The sequence below is a fragment of the Pyrgilauda ruficollis genome, unplaced genomic scaffold (genome assembly GCF_017590135.1).
Source record: "Pyrgilauda ruficollis isolate IOZ18807 unplaced genomic scaffold, ASM1759013v1 scaffold150, whole genome shotgun sequence".
In the NCBI taxonomy this organism is placed as follows: domain Eukaryota; kingdom Metazoa; phylum Chordata; class Aves; order Passeriformes; family Passeridae; genus Pyrgilauda; species Pyrgilauda ruficollis.
Window position 1 is genome coordinate 780,578 of NW_024513655.1, and position 18,861 is coordinate 799,438.

Genomic DNA, 18,861 nt, shown 5'->3' on the forward strand with positions numbered 1-18,861 from the left:
AACTTATCCAGTTCTCTGAAAATGAGAATTCAGTAATCATCCACAGTCAAATAAATTCCTGCCCACAAATTCCTCCAGGAGGGCAAGAGGAGGAGCAACACCCATCCATGATCTCTGTGACCAGTGACGAGACCTGAGAGAATGACATGAAGCTCTGTAAGGGCAGGTTTAGGTTGGAGATCAGGGAAAGGTTCTTCCCCAGAGGGTGCTGGCACTGCCCAGGCTCCCCAGGGAATGAGCACAGCCCCGAGGCTGCCAGAGCTCCAGGAGCCTTTGGACACCCTGCCAGGGATGCTCAGGGTGGGGTTGTTGGGGGTCTGGGCAGGGCAGGAGCTGGTCTTTGTAGCTCCCTTCCAGCTCAGATTATTCCATGCTTCTGTGGTTCTAAGAAGGAACAGAGAATTAGTTATTGGTTATTACAGAAGGCACTGTGGGTTATTAAACAAAAATCCTCCTGCAAAAGATGTGGCAAAATCCACATGGCAAATGCAATTTGAGCAGTGAAATCCCAGTAATCCAAATTTACTATGATAAGAGTAGAAAGAGAAAACCTGATACTGTAATAGATAAACATCTGGTTTGCTGCCCTACAGCAGCTGGGTTGGTTGGTTGCAGATTTTTTTAATCCATATAAACAGTGCTAAATATCTCTACAGTTGTTAAAGCCACTGCACCCATGAAAACCCCTGGGAAGGTGATCAGCATACTTCAATTGTTATCCATCAGCTGTAGCAACACCTGCCTTGACCTGAATTTCCTGCTAGGCTAGGCAGACAGGTTTGAGTAACTGCCTGGCTTTCACAATCATCCCCTGCCAGCAGAGTGGCAAGAAGCTGTTGTAGGTAAGGAATATTTGACAGTGGACACAGAATGAGCAGGAGTAAAGGCTGAAGTCTCTGGTGCTGTTCCAGATGTGTGCTGTCCCTGACAGGGCTCTCCCAGTGAGTCCCTGATGCAGACACACACATCAGAGCAAGCTGCAAGCTGTGCACGGCAGCCTGAAGGACTCCAGCGAGCACAAAGACTTCATTTCACCTCAATGTCCTGTTGGTTCTGTCAAACAATTCATAACTCCAACTCCACTGCATCTGAGGCAGCTTCCTCAGAGCTGCACCTCCCAAACTGGTCAAGAACAGCCACACACCAACAGACCTAAGAAATATGGGTGATACTATCAGAGGAAGTTTAAGAAAGAGATGGTGAATGCATGCAGTTACTGTGTGATAATAGCCCAGGTGCAGCCACAGCCCTTCTCAGAGGCCTGGCAGATTTGTTGGAGTTCTCTAGGAACTACCTTATAAACACCAGTTATTCCTCAACCAAAAGAAACACTCTCTCCAAAACCCAACACTGATTTCCCAGAAGTAACAATTCTCACATTGATTTACTTTAAAAATAAACTAACAAACAGAACACCAAGCCTTTTTTCTTTGTGTGTTATATTTATTATTCTTTTGGGAGGCACAATGAAAATTTCAGCTTCTGTTCCTTTCCCTTGCAGAACAGCAGGGTACAGGTTAATAGCCATCAATCTACAATCAATATATACTTCAGAAAGTCTCTGATTACATTTTCACATTTCCTGATAATAAAAGAGGCACATGTGCCAGGCAGTGTCTGTAGCTGAAATAAGTTTAAGCAACACTTGCTTAAAAAGCTACACTGACTGCTATTTTAAGGCAGGTTGGGTGAAAGTTTGACAGGCAATTTCCCCAGGAAATGAAAATAATTTTGCCTACAGAAATACATTGATTGAAAAGAGCCTTTTAGAAAATACTTAATCAGTGTGAAATTATATTGATGCTGCACTTTCTTTAGTTAGAAAGACATCAATGAATCTTTTTTGTTCAGAATTCTGACTTCTGGATTGTTCCTTTACCTTGCAGGAAAGGCAAGCAGCGATGCTCTGGTGTCAGAGGAGGCAGGTTTCTCGGGGAATCAGCAGCTCAGGCCAGGCTGCAGTGCCCAGGAGGCTTCAGGCTGTGTTCTCAATGAGCACAGCAATGCCTTGCCCACCGCCGATGCACGCTGACCCAACCGCGTACTTCCCGCCACGGCGCCTGCTCAGAAACAGCAACAGGGAAGATCAGTTACCTGCAGGGAGCCACAGCAGCTCCTGTCCTGATTTTATGAGAGGAAACCAGCTACCAGCTGGGTGTCACTGACAATGACATTTTAGAATGTCTATGTTATTTTTCTAGTAAAATACCATGAAGTATTAAGTGCTGTTGCAATATTTCTGAACAGTGACTTTAGACATCATCTGGTTACACCCCCTGCCACAGGCACAAACTTGTTCCACTAGACCCCACCTGAACATTTCTGGAGCAGTTTTTAAACTACCTGAACACTGCTGAGGTAGTTTTTAAATGCTAGGTTTCCTACAACCACACTCCAAGAAACAGATTTCTGCAAGGTGCAAACGAATCTGAAGTTTCCTGGCTGAGCACTAAGACAGTGTTGCAAGTACAACCAAAGAGACACAGTGATCTCTACCCTGAGGGGGGAATTAAAATGGTGCTAAGCATATTAAGCAAGCTAAAGAGCCAGAATTTCTGAAAATGGGCTAAAGGAGAGAGAAGGTGACAACAAAGTCTTTTAAAGCATCCCCTTCCAGTAGCTAAAGGACTTCGCACATGGGAGGGAAAGGGCAAGGGGGAATGGCTTCCACTGCAAGAGGGCAGGGACAGGTGGGATACTGGGAAGGAATTGCTGGCTGGGAGGGTGGGCAGGCCCTGGCACAGGGTGCCCAGAGCAGCTGTGGCTGTTCCATCCCAGACAGTGCTCAAGGCCAGGCTGGATGGGGCTTAGAGCCACCTGGGATAGTGGAAGCTGTCCCTAGGACTCCATGATTCTATGAAATGCACCACGTTAAGAAGAGAACAGACTTTGCTCAAAGGCCATTTCAAAAAAAGAAAACCTTCCCACAGGCTCCTGGAGGCTTGAATCAGACGTAGGTGAATAAATGAATGCTGTCATGACGACAGGATGGGATGTGAGGCAAGTGCAGGACCTGCCCTGCAGCACAGAGGTGGCAAATTAGTACAAAAAGTGGCCGATTCCAGCCAGGAGAGTTTTAGGCTGGCTGACTGGAAGAGTTTAGTCACATGGTATCCGTGCTCAAAATCCACCCAGCAGGCATAAATCCATCCAGCAGCAGTGCACCCACGCTGAGCAGCTGCTGTCTGTGTGCATACCTTAATTCATGCACCAGGTGAGCTGTGATCCGTGACCCCGAGGCCCCCAGAGGGTGCCCGATGGCGATGGCACCTCCGTTGACGTTGGTTTTCTCAGGGTCAAGGCCCAACACCTTTTCCACAGCCAGATACTGAGGTGCAAATGCCTCATTTACCTAAAGCACCAGAGAAAGGACAGAACTTTAACACCAGCCTTCAGCAGTATGCGTGCAAACAAGATTAAACGAGGTGAACTGGTCCTCCAGGTCCTTCTGAAACGTTAAATGCTGTGTTTATAACAGCATGCTCAGCCAACACACATCTGTCAATCCAACCCAACTAAATTCAAATACTAAGCAAGTACGAGGTGTATTTTCTAAAAAAAAGTACAGTATGTTCTGAGGCAGTGGGTCCATGCTGCTCTGACAGAAAAAGGCCCTATTCACATGTATCACTAAATAAAAACATGAGCAGTCCAGCCAACGGAGTAAAACATCATGTCACATGAGGATATTTTTGTTCCACGGAATGCGATCACACCATTTCCAGTTTCCACGTGCCTGGGATTTTTGAGGTGACTGTGCAGCAGAAACTGGATGGACAGAGGTCAGGCAGGTTCCTGACAGGCAACAACACCTACATGGCATGAGTGGAATCCTTCTGCTAAAAAGATAAGGGGTAAAATCACTGCTCTTGTAAAAACATCTCACCTCTACTAAATCCATATCCTTCAGGGTCAGTCCTGCCTTCTTCAAAACCTCTGTTATTGCAGGTACAGGGCCTGTTTGGAAATCACATGCAGTTAGTTAAATTAAAAAATTATTAAATTAAGTATCAGAATCTTGTTTTACATAGGATAAATTCATAAAGCCTCATTAGAACCCCTCCCACGAGCCTCTGTGCAGACAATGAATTCTGGATATGCCACTCACGTGCTTTACTAGGTGGTAAGAGAGCTCCTAAATCTCAAAACTACTTGGTCTCCTTGCCAACATACAGCCAAAGAAAGCCAAGGGTGTCACTACTGCAGCACACAGAGCTTTTGAGTCAAGAGAAGTGACAGTCCCCAGGGGAAAAAAACAACTTCACAATGGTTTTGAGGCATTTTCCTTCCCAGTACTCTTGGTTCCATTTATTCTTTCCTCACAACTTGCAGCCGCCAGGTAAACAAAACGGGAAAAATACAGGCTGCTCTAGTTTGCTGGTCATGTGCTTAGTTATGGGTATTGTTGTTTTGGTGTTCTTAATATAGCTGAAAATCTTCTAGTAAAAAGCCAAATGTTCAATTAGTTTATTCCAAACAATTAAATGCTCCCTCAGAGCCAGGCCTTGGACAACTGAAGAAAGTCAGATTTTGGGTTTCAGACTATTAAGAGTTTGGCAACAACACTGTCCTCTGGAAGAAAGCTGCCTTCTTTAACCTAATATAAACCACTAAGGGAAATTAATCCCAAACACAGCTACCTAAGGAAACACACACTCAAAGAGAATTTGGAAGGGTTAATCAGGTACGTGCCTGTAGGAGAAACATACTGAGATGTTGGGTGGTGGCTGATCATTCAATTCTAAAACACCAACAATCCTAAATGCTATCACACCACCAAAAAATGGCGTTGAAAACACACAGCTCAAAGAATAAATACATAAAAATAAGTAAAATTACCAAAGAGATAGAAAAATTAAAAGAAGTAAGGGACCAGTTCAGAGCTCAGTGAAGTTTCAGGGAGCCCCAGGCAGCTTAACACCAGACTAAGTGCATCTTATTAGGGAAGGATTTTAGTATGCCTGTTACGCATGAGAGTAATGGCAGGGTCTCATGTAGACAACACAAAGACCCCTAATGACAGCCAAGTAAACTTTTCCCCCTCTCTCTCTTTTCTAAAACAATGAATTCTGTCACTGAACACTGTGAGACAGGACCTGCTATCAGTATGTGAAAGGACAGTGGCTCAGACTGAGCTCCTGTTTGTCAGATCTGCTGCTGTCACATCAATAAACCTCATCTGGTCTCTCTGAGCTGCTGGGGACAAGCTGTGGTGTGAAGGAGTTGGGATTCTAAGTGATCCTCCATATGATTTATTAAGTTTTTAAACAAGCTAGGAGAGTAGCCTGAGCTAGTGAGAATGGGCTGGTTTAGGAAGCACAATGCCAGCACCAAGTCCAGCAAAACAAACCCTCCCTCCACGTTTGCTTTGAAGGCTGTGTCAGTCAGACAGTCTGAGCAGGAAAACAAATCTGACAATGCCTCATTTGCATTTCTACTGACACACAGAACCTGCCAACAACAGCTCCTCTGAACAGAGCACCGAGAGGAAAAGCAATGCTGGGACACAATGCTGTCTGCAAACTAAAGTGAAGGGAAAAATCCTGTGGTGTCTGGATTGGCTTTGAGGGACTGTTTGCTCTAAGAGAGGAAACAGAAAATACCTAATGAGGAAACAGAAAATATGGGACTAAAGCAACCAAGAAATGGTTTGGTTTCCCAAGTAATACCTGAACAGATGCATATCCTGGGATCCAAGCAGCCTGAGCCACTGAGTAACTGCTGAAAGGTCACAATACCCCATCAGCAAGAGGTGAGGCAGGCAACTCACACATATTATTAAGGGATTTAGAGCTTACAGGAAACAAAAGTGAATTTTAGGAGAAAATGGTTTTAAAAAAATGTCTGAGTGCTTGTTTTCTTGACTGAAAGAGACAGTAAAAAAGGGGAAGAAAGAAGAGCCTGGGGGACTATGCTCGTGCTATTGCTGTGGGCAGACACTGCTCACACCCTTCTAGCCAAACTGAGGAGCAAAGCTGTCCCTCTGCACAACAGGGATGGACTGACACAGCAGGCTGGACAGCAGGACACACAAACACCTTCAGAGCCACCAGCCTGAGCACAGTGAAACATCCTTTCCTTTCCTTTAGAATGCCCATGGCAAGAACATTTTAGTGCTGCTTTAAGCTATAAATTATGTGCTTTATTGCAACTTACCAATGCCCATGATGGAAGGGTCACAGCCAGCTGAGTGATAAGCTACTACTCTTGCCAGAGGAGTGAGACTGTGCTTTTTAAGTGCTGATTCACTGGCAATGATGACTGCACCAGCTCCATCACACACACCCTGGCAGTAAGAGAGAAGCACTCTTAGTGAGAAAATACAAAGAAACAAAAAAATCCTCACACTCTTTAACCCCCAAAACCGGCTTGAGTCTAAGGTACTATAACTAACATTTAACAATGTTTCTTCAAAAGAACAAAAAACAATCTGGGGGAAATAAAGTTAAATATAGATAAATGTTTAATGAATTCTAATGTGTTAGAAAAGTAAGTCTTCCCTGCATTGGAAATATGATTCTGGTGACTTGCAAGAACACTATTAATAATGGATAATGTATGTGCTATTAATTATAAAATATACTTTACAGACACCCACACTTACTGTGGCTATGATCTATTTTAGGCATGAATTCAGACTATGATCACAGCACTCCATCTGGCCCAAAGCACTTTAATCAATTAATTAAGATAATGACTTTGAGAGGAACAGTCCACAATGACATGCTGCTAAGCTGAGTATATTCTGGGTAAGACCAGAATGTGGTTTGGGGGAGTGAGGAGCGTAGCTGTCAAAGATGAACAGCAGCAGTATGCACACTAAAAAAAAAAAAATGTAGGTTTAAAGCCAGTAAGTTCAGTTACCACTGTCCCCCAAAAAAGTAGAGTGGTTACACAACCACTGCAGCCCCAACTGCGCAACTCAAGGCTGATGAGGAAATGCCAATGCCCCACTGCAATATCAGTGGCAATCCAAAGAATCAAATTTGGGACTTAGGAGCTGACTGAAGGATCCCCTGGCACCTGCCAGGATCACCTGGCACGAGGCTGGGAGAGTCAGCTGGGGCATTTAGCTGCAGAATTAGAAGTCATTTTCGTCAGGAGACACCACTGAGAGCCAACTCAGTGAGAGATAAAAACAGTGGCAATAAATTTGGAGAACCACAGAGGGGACATGTGCCCAACCCAAGGGTCTGATGTACTCACTGAAGCATTCCCAGCCGTGACTGTTCCATCCTTCTTAAAGACACATGGGAGTTTTGTCAGCTGTTCCATGGTGGTCTGGGGTTTGGGGTGCTCGTCCTTTTGCATGCTCTCTTTACCCTTTTTTGTCTTCACTTCAATTGGTGCCATCTCAGCCTTAAAGTAGCCAGCATCATTAGCTGCAACCACAAAAAGGAAAATATAAAGGACCTGATAAAAACATCAAGATGATTTCCCAGCATGACCAACAATCTATTTTCATGTGCACACAGCTTCTTGCTCTATTCGAACCAAAAGTTCAGGGACAGCAATATTTGTGCTTTATTTTGCTTATTTATTGTTGGGGTTTTTTTGTGGTTTTTGTTATTTTAAGAAATTGGGCAAAAACTAAACAAGTACACTGTCAAACTTCTCCAAAGAAAGTCTCAAATACTGAAAGTTTATTTCAGTTTTAAACAGCTAAACTATTTCTGGTTTGGTTTTTTTGTGTAAACCACTAGGTTTATTTTTAGTATATATTCCCCTTTCCTGCTGCTTTATTTTACAACCCTGTAATTTCTCAGATGACCAAGATGTAAATCTCACTCAGAGAGGAATGTGCAAAAAACCTCCTGAGCCACATTGTTTCTGTCGATAAAATACTGTATATCAATCAAAATCCTGCTCAAGGTGATCCTCCAAAGGCTCTTACTGCCAAGCAGGAATTTCAGAATGAGATTCAGCTGCCTAAACAACCTAAAACAATTCAAGTCATTGGAGGTATCTAAGATGCCCAAAAAAGCATCTGGCCAGATTGCCTAATATAACATGAGAGAGATCTAAAACTAAGACATTGAAATTGTCAGATCTTATGTTGTTTAGCTACCTCTGGGCTTCTCAATAAATTCCTCAAAACCTTTTTCTTTCCTGATTACACACAGGGCTCTCTCTCTACTGTGGGATACGATGACCTGGTCCTACAGGCAGAAATAAAAACAGCAAGCTAAGATCCTAGAAAACACGAAACACAGTTTCTAGCAAAGGCTCCAGGAACTGCAGGAGTCAGGCAACAAGAGGAACAAGTAGGAAAGGTAATAAACGATGAAGAAATGTTACAAAAAGCACTTCTACATCATTAGAAAAAATACAAAATCTTCCTTCAAGAGTGCAGCTGTTAAAATGCACCATCATTAGAATCTAAATCATGCTTGGATCTTTCCTTCTTATGTTCATCTTTGGCCTGCAATGTATGTTGAGTCCCAGGATGGCCACTGCACATTCAACTGGATTTTGGCCTAAACTTCACAGAAACTGAGTCACGGAAACCTGGGATGGTTTGGGTTGGAAGGGACCTTAAAGTCCATCTTGCTCCAATGCACTGCCATGGCCAGGGACACCTCCCACTGTCCCAGTACACTGGAGGCCCAGACCTAAATGCCTCTGAATTATGGTTTTGGGCACATAAACCACCCAGAGAACAGTTTAAAACACAGTTCCTAAACAAATATCCCCTCTTCAGATTCCATGTGCTCTGACTGTTCAAGCATTCAAGAACATTCAATTTGCAAAAGAAAGCAGAGGATTTAGATGAATTACAGCACATGCTGGCTCACAAGGAGGATGTGGGTCACTTTGGAAGACTGTTCTGCCGTGGAGAGGAAAGAAAGGAGTGCAGTCAGGCATGCCTGGGACAATGCTGCATCCCACCAGAGGGGCACCAACAAATGACATTCACCAACATGAATCCTGATCAGGCAGGAGCTGACCCGTGACTGGCCAGTGGTGTTTGCTGCCTCAACAGCTAAGGAATGTCCCTGGGGAAGGCAAAGGAAGGCAGTGGAAAGGAGCTCCCACTAAACCTTCTGAGGGGTGCAACACCTCACAGCACAATTTCTAAGTCAACCCCCGCTAAGAATGTGTTATTTGTACCATGGGGACAAAAAAATCACACATTACAGCACGCAAACAGAAGGACAAGAGCACCAAGAGCCAGAGAAACCCTTAGAACACCTTGAACCAATGCTAAAAACTGATTAGACTTGAAATTGGTGTCACATAAACGCTTCCACTGCTCGATTCACTCACCAGCTTTGCACCTCTGCTGGGTTTTGAGCGCGTACCGGTCACAGTCCTCCCGGGAGATGCTGTACTTTGCAGCCAGGTTCTCAGCTGTCACTGCCATAGGTATTTTAACATGTGTATCTGTTAGGGCTTCCCACAACGTGTCTTCCAGCTGTGGAACATCAGAAGAACATCAGAAGAAGAAAATCAGAAAGCATGGCAATACTATATTTATTACTGACAGCTTCTAACTGTTCAGCGGTCTCTTAGAAACTAATGGCTCTTTGTAAAATTAATTCAGGTTACCTACAGATAATTTACTGATTTATTAGAATGAACACAGTGAAAAACAATGTGCAAGTTCTTGGGTGATATTCTAATTAATCTCCACTGCACTCTAGTGCAATTCTTTCTTCACACACACATGGCCACAAGAGGCTCGGGGAAAGCTTTAGATTTTTAATATTTCAGCATATTTTGCTTCTGTATTAATTATTTCTTAGAGCCCTGTGAGCAAACTTCTGGTTGCCAGGAATGAAATGGGAGGCACTGTGAGAAGGCACAACAGCCTAATGATTCTTCAGCTCTTTCTCTACTGTCAGGTAAAATCCCCTTACTAGAGTCAAAGGTTTCTGTGGGTATAACATCTCAGGGGAGAAGATACCCATGTTTACCTTCACTCAACCTGATAAAGGTAAGTCCAGTCAGTTCAGATGGGCTTTGTTATCTCTGTCAGTAGTAAAGTTCTGCAGGATAATGCATTCATTCACCTGTCACTGTGTAGTTCAGTTATCTTTATGGTAAGAACATAGCTGCACCTACTTGGTGTATCAGCAACTTTGTGAAGGTGTTGCCTGCAGGACCTGTGCCACACAAGAACAAAACCAAGGACATGATATTCACCATCTTCACAATGGAAATACAGTGGTGGAAAAAAACCCAAAGGGCTGAAACACTGAAATGTCCTAATTTTGCATTCTGATGTCAGTTATGACCTACTGAATAAGTGGTTGCATGTTATCAATTTATCCTGCTGCACATTTCCCACAGTATTCACTTAGGACTTATCTTCAGAAGAAAATGTAAAGATAACTTCCTTGTCAATGGATTTAACTTCAAGGCTCCACTTTGAAATTGAGAGATGTTCACAGCTTGGAGATATATGTGCTCTTTACCAGTCTATCTATCTACTGACAGCATTACTTGCCTAAACTGTGTGTGCCTCTGCTTCACAGACATTTTGTACGTAATACTTGCAGAGGATGTACCAAGTCAACTAAATTTTGTGTCCAAGAGTTCACTGGTATATTTAACATGGAACAGGAACTCAAAAATGGTTTTGAAAAAGCTGGAAAACGGGCACACTTCACCAAATGGCCTGAACCTACTGTTTTGATACTGTCTGAATAGTAGATAAACGCTTTAAACTACAAATTCTGGATCTAATATCCAATAATTTCATTTGCAAGGATTTAGTGCCTACAATCCTGATACTCAGCAATGCTTTGCTCACAGAACAAAGGAAGTACCTTGAGTTCTGCTCCTAATCTGGTTCCGAAGCGAACCTTTCGAACCGCGTAAGGAGCCTGGCTCATGCTTTCAGCTCCGCCACACAGAACAACTTCTGACTCATTCAGGCAAATTTCCTGTCAACACAGTAAAACAAAGCACATCCAGGATTTAGCTGGCTGTTTGAGTAAGAAAATAACAACTGTTTTAAGAGAAGGGGCTGTCACCTGCAAAGCAACGAACTTAGAATGAATCCAAACTTAGCCATGTGTGTACACGCATGAAGGGTTTACCCTCCTGTTAATGGTGGAGTCTGTCTCCTTCATGCCATGTCCCTTTTTCTTCCTTTCAGCAAAGAATGATTGTATCCATGAGGGAAGAAGAGAATGTGGGTGTGCACACGTGACACAGCAGAGGAACAAAGACACCAGGCATCTGCATGCTTGTGTGGTTTGGTTCACAAATGGTTGCGCTTGTGGTTTTGAGCTCCCACTCTTCTCAAAAGGAATACAAATTACACTTCAAGGCCTGAAGTAAGACCTTACAATTAAAGAAAAAATGGGACATAATAATTTTAGAAGACAATAGCTAGGTAGCTGCCAAAGTAAGTACCCAAAACACACTAATTCATCAATGGCAAAGCACACAAAACCTAAAAGCCCCAATTCTTAAATGCACCAACAGATCATTCAAAAATAGTACCTCCTTAAAATGCTTCACTGAGTTGGACTTTGAGGTTTTTTATGAACTAGAATGAAAGAAAATTAAATTATCCCAGAGAAGCTGTGGCTGCCCCATCTGTGGAAGTGCCCAAGGCCAGGCTGGACAGGGCTTGGAGCAACCTGGGATGGATGGTGCACCCTCCCCATGGTAGGGGGGTCGAACTGGGTGTCCTCTGATGTGCCTTCCAACCCAAACAGTTCCATTATTCTGTGATCTTGATATGCATTTGAGATTTCTAGTTAATAACTTGTGTGTAGCAACACGTGCTGAGATGCCCCCTACAGTTACTAAAAACTTTGTGAGCATCTAAGCAGCGCTGGCTGCATTGAGAAATGCCATCTTTGAAAAGGACCTCACCACCATACTTCCAATAAATGTGGTCACATTCTGCAGCAGATTTTTTCAGTGTGGACAAACATGCGTACGGCCTTTGCAAAACGCACTAGGAAAAACAGTTGGGTGGATATTATTTCAAACACGTACCCTTATCTTCACATTTTTTCTTCTAGAGGATCAGACCTAAAATAATTCTTTAGCCAAGGAAAACCAAAAAAATCCCACAAAATCAACAATCTGCTTGTTCAAGTATTCATAAAAGCAACGTATGAGCAAATGAAATAAAAATCCCTGTGCTCTGACTCAATGGTTTTGGCCAGCTCCTCAAAGAGAAGCTGATTCTCTTCTATTTCAGAAGTGACACCATGAACTACTTAATCCACGAGAGGTTTGGATCTTTGAACAAAAGCATACTTAAAAAGCTCAGGCTGCTGCTTACACAGCTAGCCAGGTGAGAATACAAACAATGATCAAGAGATTAAAGACTCCTGGAGTCTAGTAATTCCAGTCCATACAAACAGGATCGTGAGATGCAACTGTAGCACAGCTGAGCTCCATTTCACCAGCTTGCACTTGATGTATTCCTCATATTAAACTGGGAATCACTACAATACTTGGATTTTAAGAACCAACCACACCATGTGGCACTATAGTAGCTGAACTCCTGCAAAAAGTTGTGCTGGACAATAGAAATCTCTACCAAAAATCCATGTCAAGACCCATCCCAAACACAAAGGACATGTTCCTAAATGTTCCTAAAACAGCCTGACAAAAGCTACGACTGACACAGAAATACAGCTTTGTACCTGACAGCCATTGGCAATGGACTGGAAGCCAGAGCCACAGAGCCTGTTGACAGTGAGGGCTGGGACAGACATGGGAACTCCCACACGCAAACCAACGTGTCTTGCAATGTAGATGGCATCTGAGGAGCTCTGCAGGCAGAACAGGAAAGAGGCTTTGTCACACTCTCATTGGTTTGGAAAGCAAAAAAAGTCTTGATGGAAAGTCAGAGTGGTGTAATTGCATCCCAGACAGAAGATGGTGTATGTTAAGCAGAAATTCTATCACTCACCAGAAGCACTTTGGTTTAGCTCAAGAAGACACTATCCTACAGGATCTGGAAGTCTCACTGTCTTAATATACATTTTAAAGAAACTCTGTTAAGTCAGCAACTTTATGTTTTTTTCCCTTATCCCTTATTTTCAAATCAGCACCCACACAGCAGGTTGACACAAGGGCAGATCCTGCCTGGCAAGCTGCAATTATTTTAAGGTAAATTAATATTGCTTAGACTAACAGGGGAAGGCCTCCCAAAACCAGAGAGAACACCTGTGCTCTTGGGGAACATGCCCTAAGCTAAAATGTATCATAACAACAAAGTTCTGTGCACACTGCTACAATACTATCCCAAGTTCAGAAAAAAAAAAAAAAAATCAAGCCACTTCTGCTGAAGAAGGGGAGTTTGAAATAGTCATACATTCATAGTTAATTAAACTTAATCAAACAATATCAATAAACCAGATTTTTAAAAAAAAAATAAATCTACTGGCATGGGGAAGTATGATGCAAAGGAAAAGACCTTTCAAAATCAAAAGAAACTTTATCAGGAGGTTGCTATATTTTATGTGAAAGCACTACAGGAGATGTGAGTGCGGCAATGCTTTCCTGGGCCACAAACAGCTCTTACAAAAGTGAAAAGCTGAATAAAAGAAGCTTAGATGGTAGCTGTAGGAGACAGAATAATTTAAAGCTACTCTTTTGGCTGAAAATCCAAAGAAGGAATACCACCTGTTTCTTTGCTCATTGTCCAAGTTCTCAGCTACTTGCTTCTTCTGCATCCTTGAAACATGCAGTGCAAAATAAAAGTCCCCACCCTTAACAGTAATGGTGAAATCAGAATACAAAGCAAAAAAAACTAGGAATGTTCTTCACTGTCTTGCCTAAACAAAGATCTTCATTTGTATGTGTGGGTAACTGCAGTTCAGCAATGCATATCACAGCATCCTCTTTGGAAAAGACACAGATGTCCAAACGTCTCTGCCAATCAAAGCATGTATCCTTTCAGCTCAAAGGAAACCCATGTTCACTCAAAAAAAATTCTATGGAAAGCACAAGAGAAATTGACTCAAATCACTTACAGGCTTAACACAGAAAGGGATTTATGCAACTCGGTGAAAAACCACTGATCACCAAGTCACACAGCTCAAGCCATTAAAACAAGGGAAACATACCTGGGATTAGCAACTGACCAGTTAACTGACACATACTTTTAGGAGGTCAGCTCGTCCTGTCCTCGTTTAAACTACCTCTGGCGCTAAAAAAAGCGAGCTAAGCCTTGCTCCCAACAGTACCACAGATCACACAGGATACATCCCTCAAGCACAAGCAAGAAACACTAGACTGCAAACTGCGACTGACCCCTTTCGCTGCCAGCCCTTTGGCTGCCAGCCAGAGGCAGCTGTCTCCAGGGCCACACCGAGGGTGCCCGAAATAGCCCCCCGAGCAGGAGATTTTCCAGGCTACCAACCTGCATGACGTTGCCCACGACGACGCTGTCGACGATCTCGGGGGGCACCTTGCCCGCGGCCAGCGCGGCTCGAGCGGCATGTTCCGTCAGGTCGGTGGCCGAGAAATCCTTCAGCGAGCCCCCGTAAGTCCCGAAGGGAGTGCGCTTGGCTGCCACGATGAACACACCTGCGGCGGGGGCAGAAACGACCCGCAGTGAACACACCCCCGGCGGGGGCAGAAATTATCCACAGGCACAGCACATCGCGGGCAGCAGAGCGCCAAGCCAGCCTCCAGCGGGTGACACCCCAAATTCACAGGAAACTTTGTAAGTGCAGGCAAGGCGAACACAGGAAGCTCGAGATAAATAATGTAATGGTGCTTCAGACAGGGAAGGCATGGAGAATTAACAGCCAGAAAGGAAAGCTTTGAAGATTCTGGGAATGCAGTGAGGTTTGACAACAAAGTAAGGTTGGATACACATGTGGAGTCGGAGTAGGCTGCCACATGCATCAAAAATTAGTGCTAATGCACTAAAAACATGCTAGTAACATCTAGGAAATCCTGTAGTAGACACCCGTGAAAAAATTAGATAAGGAACAGTGCTTTTGGCAGAGGCCATTCCCTTGTCCTAGAAAAATCAGCAAGTTTTTGGTTTATATGCAGAAACAGTTTCCGCTAAAAAAACCCCAAAAAACCCAAAAACCACCAAAACTCAAACCAAACAATAAAGCACAACACCCCTCCCCCTGCTTTTTATATGCATTTCAATTTTGAGTACTTTAGCTTAAGAGGAGAAACATTCCCTAATCAAAAAATTCATGCTCCCGCCACCAGAAATACATATGCCACCTAAACTGCTTCATTGTGAATCTTCTGGTTCCTGAGAAGAAAATCCAGTTTTTACTAGGTAGGAGACCATGTGCAAGCATTTGTGAACCAATGCACGGGCCAGGAGCAGTCAGTACAAGCTCCAGCTCAGGGGAAGCCATCTCTGAACCAAAGCAAACATCTCCTGGCTGCCTGCCACACTGGCTCTCTGCTCCCACGTGCAGAAAAACAAGTGGGAGGCAGGCTGTGAACTTTCCCCCAGTTGAACCGTATCGCGCACAACCCCCGTTTCCACTGCTCCCATCAAACTCCCAGCTATTTTAGGGAACACTGCAGGGACACACACAGATGTAAGAACGCAGGCAAATGAAAATGCCTGCTCGTTGAGCTGCTCGTGAGCACTGATTTCAGGTCATCTGATCCGTGTGACTTGGCTGTTTTGTCAGAGAGAGGGTGCTCCTCCACCCCGCATGTATTTGCACCCCCAGGCTGCACGACTGCTAGAAAAGGACATTCCAAACTGGTCAAGGTCAAGGCTCCCCACTGACAAGGAGCGGAACACAGTGTAGAGACATAAAATGTGCAGGGAGGATGCTCAGACTCACATCACAGAATGGTTTGGGTTAGAAGGGACTTCAAGGATCATCCAGTCCCAACCCCCCTGCCATGGACAGGGACACCTTCCACTGTCCCAGGCTGCTCCATGCCCCGTCCAGCCTGGCCTTGGGCACTGCCAGGAATCCAGGGGCAGCCACAGCTTCTCTGGGAAGCCTGTGCCAGTGGCTCACATCACGGCAAAGCATTTCTTCCCAATACCCAATCTAAACCTTCCTTCCTTGGCATATCTTTTCTGCAGCAAAACAGGCCTTGATACTCACATTCATCACCACTCCTCCTGTCCACTGATTCCCTGCCTCCTCCAAATTGCGCCAACCCTAACTGATCACAAAGCTTTGCTGCAGACCAGCCTGGGGACCCGACCAAGCTAAAAAAACTTTCTTCTCCCTCTTGGCCAGGTTGTCAGTTATCCACATTATTTGTTCAGTCACATCCACCATGGCCTTGCCTCACGAGCAGTCCAGGGGCGAGGATGGAACTTTGCCCTTAAACATTCCTTTCACATCGACACCACCTCTCTCTCTTTCATGGAGTCTGCTCACTGCTGCCCACTTCCCAACAGCACCACGGGTCCAATAAACCAGGGCAGGTCACACAACAGAGGCAGCCGAACACCAACTCAGCAGAAAATGAGGGCCTCATTTTCACTTGGATCAGTTCCGTGCCCGAGTTCACCTTCTGGCTGCTCAATAAAACAGTAACTCAAGGCTCAGAGAGAAGACTGAACGGAACCAGTACAAGAAGAAGATGAAGGAGCAGCAGCACAGCCTGTGTTGTGTTGAATTAACCAGGACACAGACACTCCCTTAGGATACATAACTCCAGAGCCTGCCAAATTTTGCTTGACTGGAGAGGCAGCTACAAATGCTACCCCCTCCCCAGAACTTCAGGAGAGGCAACAAGGGGTGGATGAAGTGCTGAGTGAAAAAGGACTTTTTGACCTTTGGTAACTCTTCCTAAATTTCCATTAATTAGTTCTGTCCTACATTATCAGAGAAAGATTCCAGGGTCTCTGCAATTTTCCAAGGTGATAAACATTGCATGAGAGCAGAATAGTACCAAATGCACAGAGATCTGACAACTTGTGGGGAAAGAAAGCCAAGATCATTCTGAATCCTTACCAAACACATCTTTTAAACTGTTTCTGTCAACCACTTGCTGTGAAACAGGAAACTGAAACACTACTTAATCCTCCAACATATCTCAAATGCACTTGGTATGAAAATAATTCATCAGATCCTATTCTGAAAGCCTAGAAAACAACCAATAACATAAAAAAGGAAGTTGAGAAGCAAGAATGGTACACTAAAGTGTTGTGGATTGAGGTAAGATGTAAGATGTAAGAGATAAGAAATAAGAGATTATAAGAGATAAGAGATAAATCCTGCAGTGGGCACAGAAAACTAAAATCAAACTATTATAGGCAAGGTGCCCTCTGTGCTATCCAGCTCAGCGAAACCATTAGAATTAACACAATGCTGACTACACAGGCCTTAGCACTGCAATCTCACACCATGACTGACACGTATGTTATTATTTAGGTACTGTCTGTCAAGTAGCAAAGTGCTGTCAAATAGATAAAAAGCCCTATTGCAATAAATTTCAATTTTGTTTTCATACAAGAGCAGGTCTCAAAAGGTGTATTTACCTCATTTTTAAGAGTCAAAGAATTTAAACAATGTAGAGCATAAATTAGTTCTTTGCACCAAACACTTTCAGGAGCTGTGGCGACTTAAGGGGTTTATCCTGCACTTTCAGGGCTAACACAGGCAGGGCCTGGATGTGACAAACTCCCTGTCACTGACAGTTCAGCTGTCACTTAGAGTCACTGCAGAGAGTCACACAAATACAGAATCATATCTGTGCTGTAAAAGACCTCTAAGACCATGGAGTCCAACCATTCCCCAGCCCTCCCAAGACCACATCCACACGGCTTTTAAATCCCTCCAGGGCTAGAGGCTCCACCACTGCCCTGGGCAGCTGTGCCAGGGTTGGACAGCCCTTTTCATGGAGAAACTGCTCCTGACACACGATTCAAATTCCCAGTTACATGACAGACCGCACTCCTCGCTGTGTGTTTGTTTGCAGCACAACAGGCAGGGAGCCAAACACTGAATTACTGCAGAAAACAGCGCTGAACACAGAGGCTGCGACTGACACTCTCTGACCCCCTCCTCACCTTCTGCACCCCCTCCCCAGCCTGTGCTCCTCATTCCCACCCCCTGACCCCATTCCCACTCTACGACGATCATTCCCACCCTCTGCACCTCATTCCCACCCTCTGACCCAGGCAGCCCTGAGTTTTTGGGAAGTTCCTAATTACTTCCAGCTGTCTGGCCGAGCAGGCACGGACGGGACAGCGGTGAGGCAGATCCCCGGGAGGCACGGGAATGGCTCTCGGGGCTCCACTTTTCTAATTCCTGCGGCTCCCACGAGCTGCCTCGCTTTGGGGGCCCCTACGGCGTCCAAGCCGTGACCGCCCGCCCTCAGGGTCCGCCCGGAGCCCCTCAGGGAGGCAGGGATCGCGGGGGACGGGATCCTCACCCCTCAGCAGCGCCATGGCCTCCCCGCGCCCGGCCGGGTGCCGCCCCGCCCGCCGGCCCCGCACATTCGCCACGCTGAGGGCGGGAGGGGCGGCCGGGCCCGCAGTTTGCTTAAAGTTATCTTCTACGCGTAATTTTAGTGTTTTGATAAATTTATTGTAAATGTGCGGGGGGGAGGGGTGTGTTTGGTTGGTTTTAAAATTTTGCTTCAGCTTGGTTTGATATTTTTTTTCGTGCGGTTTTGGCGAATCGGCGGCAGGGGGAGCGGGGGCGGGAGGCGATGGCTGAGGGCGAGGGTCCCCCCCGCCCTCCTCACAGGTAATTACAGCGTGTCACGGTTAATTGCAGATAATCGTGGGATCGCTTCCGTTGGAAAGCACCTCCGAGATCATCGAGTGCAGCCTGTCACCCGATCCGCACCTTGTCACCCAGCCCAGAGCTCCCGGTGCCACGTCCGGGCCTCCTTGGACACCTCCAGGGAGGGGGACTCCAGCTCCTCCCTGGGCAGTTCCAATTCCTGACCTCCCTTTCCCTGGGGAAATCCCTTCTG

At 44.9% G+C, this 18,861-nt stretch overlaps 1 protein-coding gene across 1 annotated transcript; it reads right to left on the reverse strand.

The window, feature by feature from the left end:
• Window positions 1-1,422: 1,422 nt before the first annotated feature.
• Window positions 1,423-18,430, reverse strand: ACAA2 (acetyl-CoA acyltransferase 2). The gene is made up of 10 exons (XM_041461660.1): window positions 18,313-18,430; window positions 14,342-14,508; window positions 12,618-12,746; window positions 10,773-10,889; window positions 9,268-9,415; window positions 7,207-7,382; window positions 6,157-6,286; window positions 3,887-3,957; window positions 3,198-3,352; window positions 1,423-2,060 (listed from the first exon to the last, which is right to left on the reverse strand). Exons 1-10 carry the CDS (start codon window positions 18,326-18,328, stop codon window positions 1,976-1,978), a joined length of 1,194 nt encoding a protein of 397 aa, XP_041317594.1. The 5' UTR covers window positions 18,329-18,430; the 3' UTR covers window positions 1,423-1,975.
• Between the last annotated feature and the right edge of the window lie 431 nt (window positions 18,431-18,861).

Coding starts and splice junctions, on each gene's coding strand:
- ACAA2 (XM_041461660.1), bottom strand. Junction 7,383..9,267: donor CCAGCAGAGGTGCAAAGCTG/GTGAGTGAATCG, acceptor TTGTGGTTGCAG/CTAATGATGCTGGCTACTTT. Junction 3,958..6,156: donor CCCTTCCATCATGGGCATTG/GTAAGTTGCAAT, acceptor ATTTCCAAACAG/GCCCTGTACCTGCAATAACA.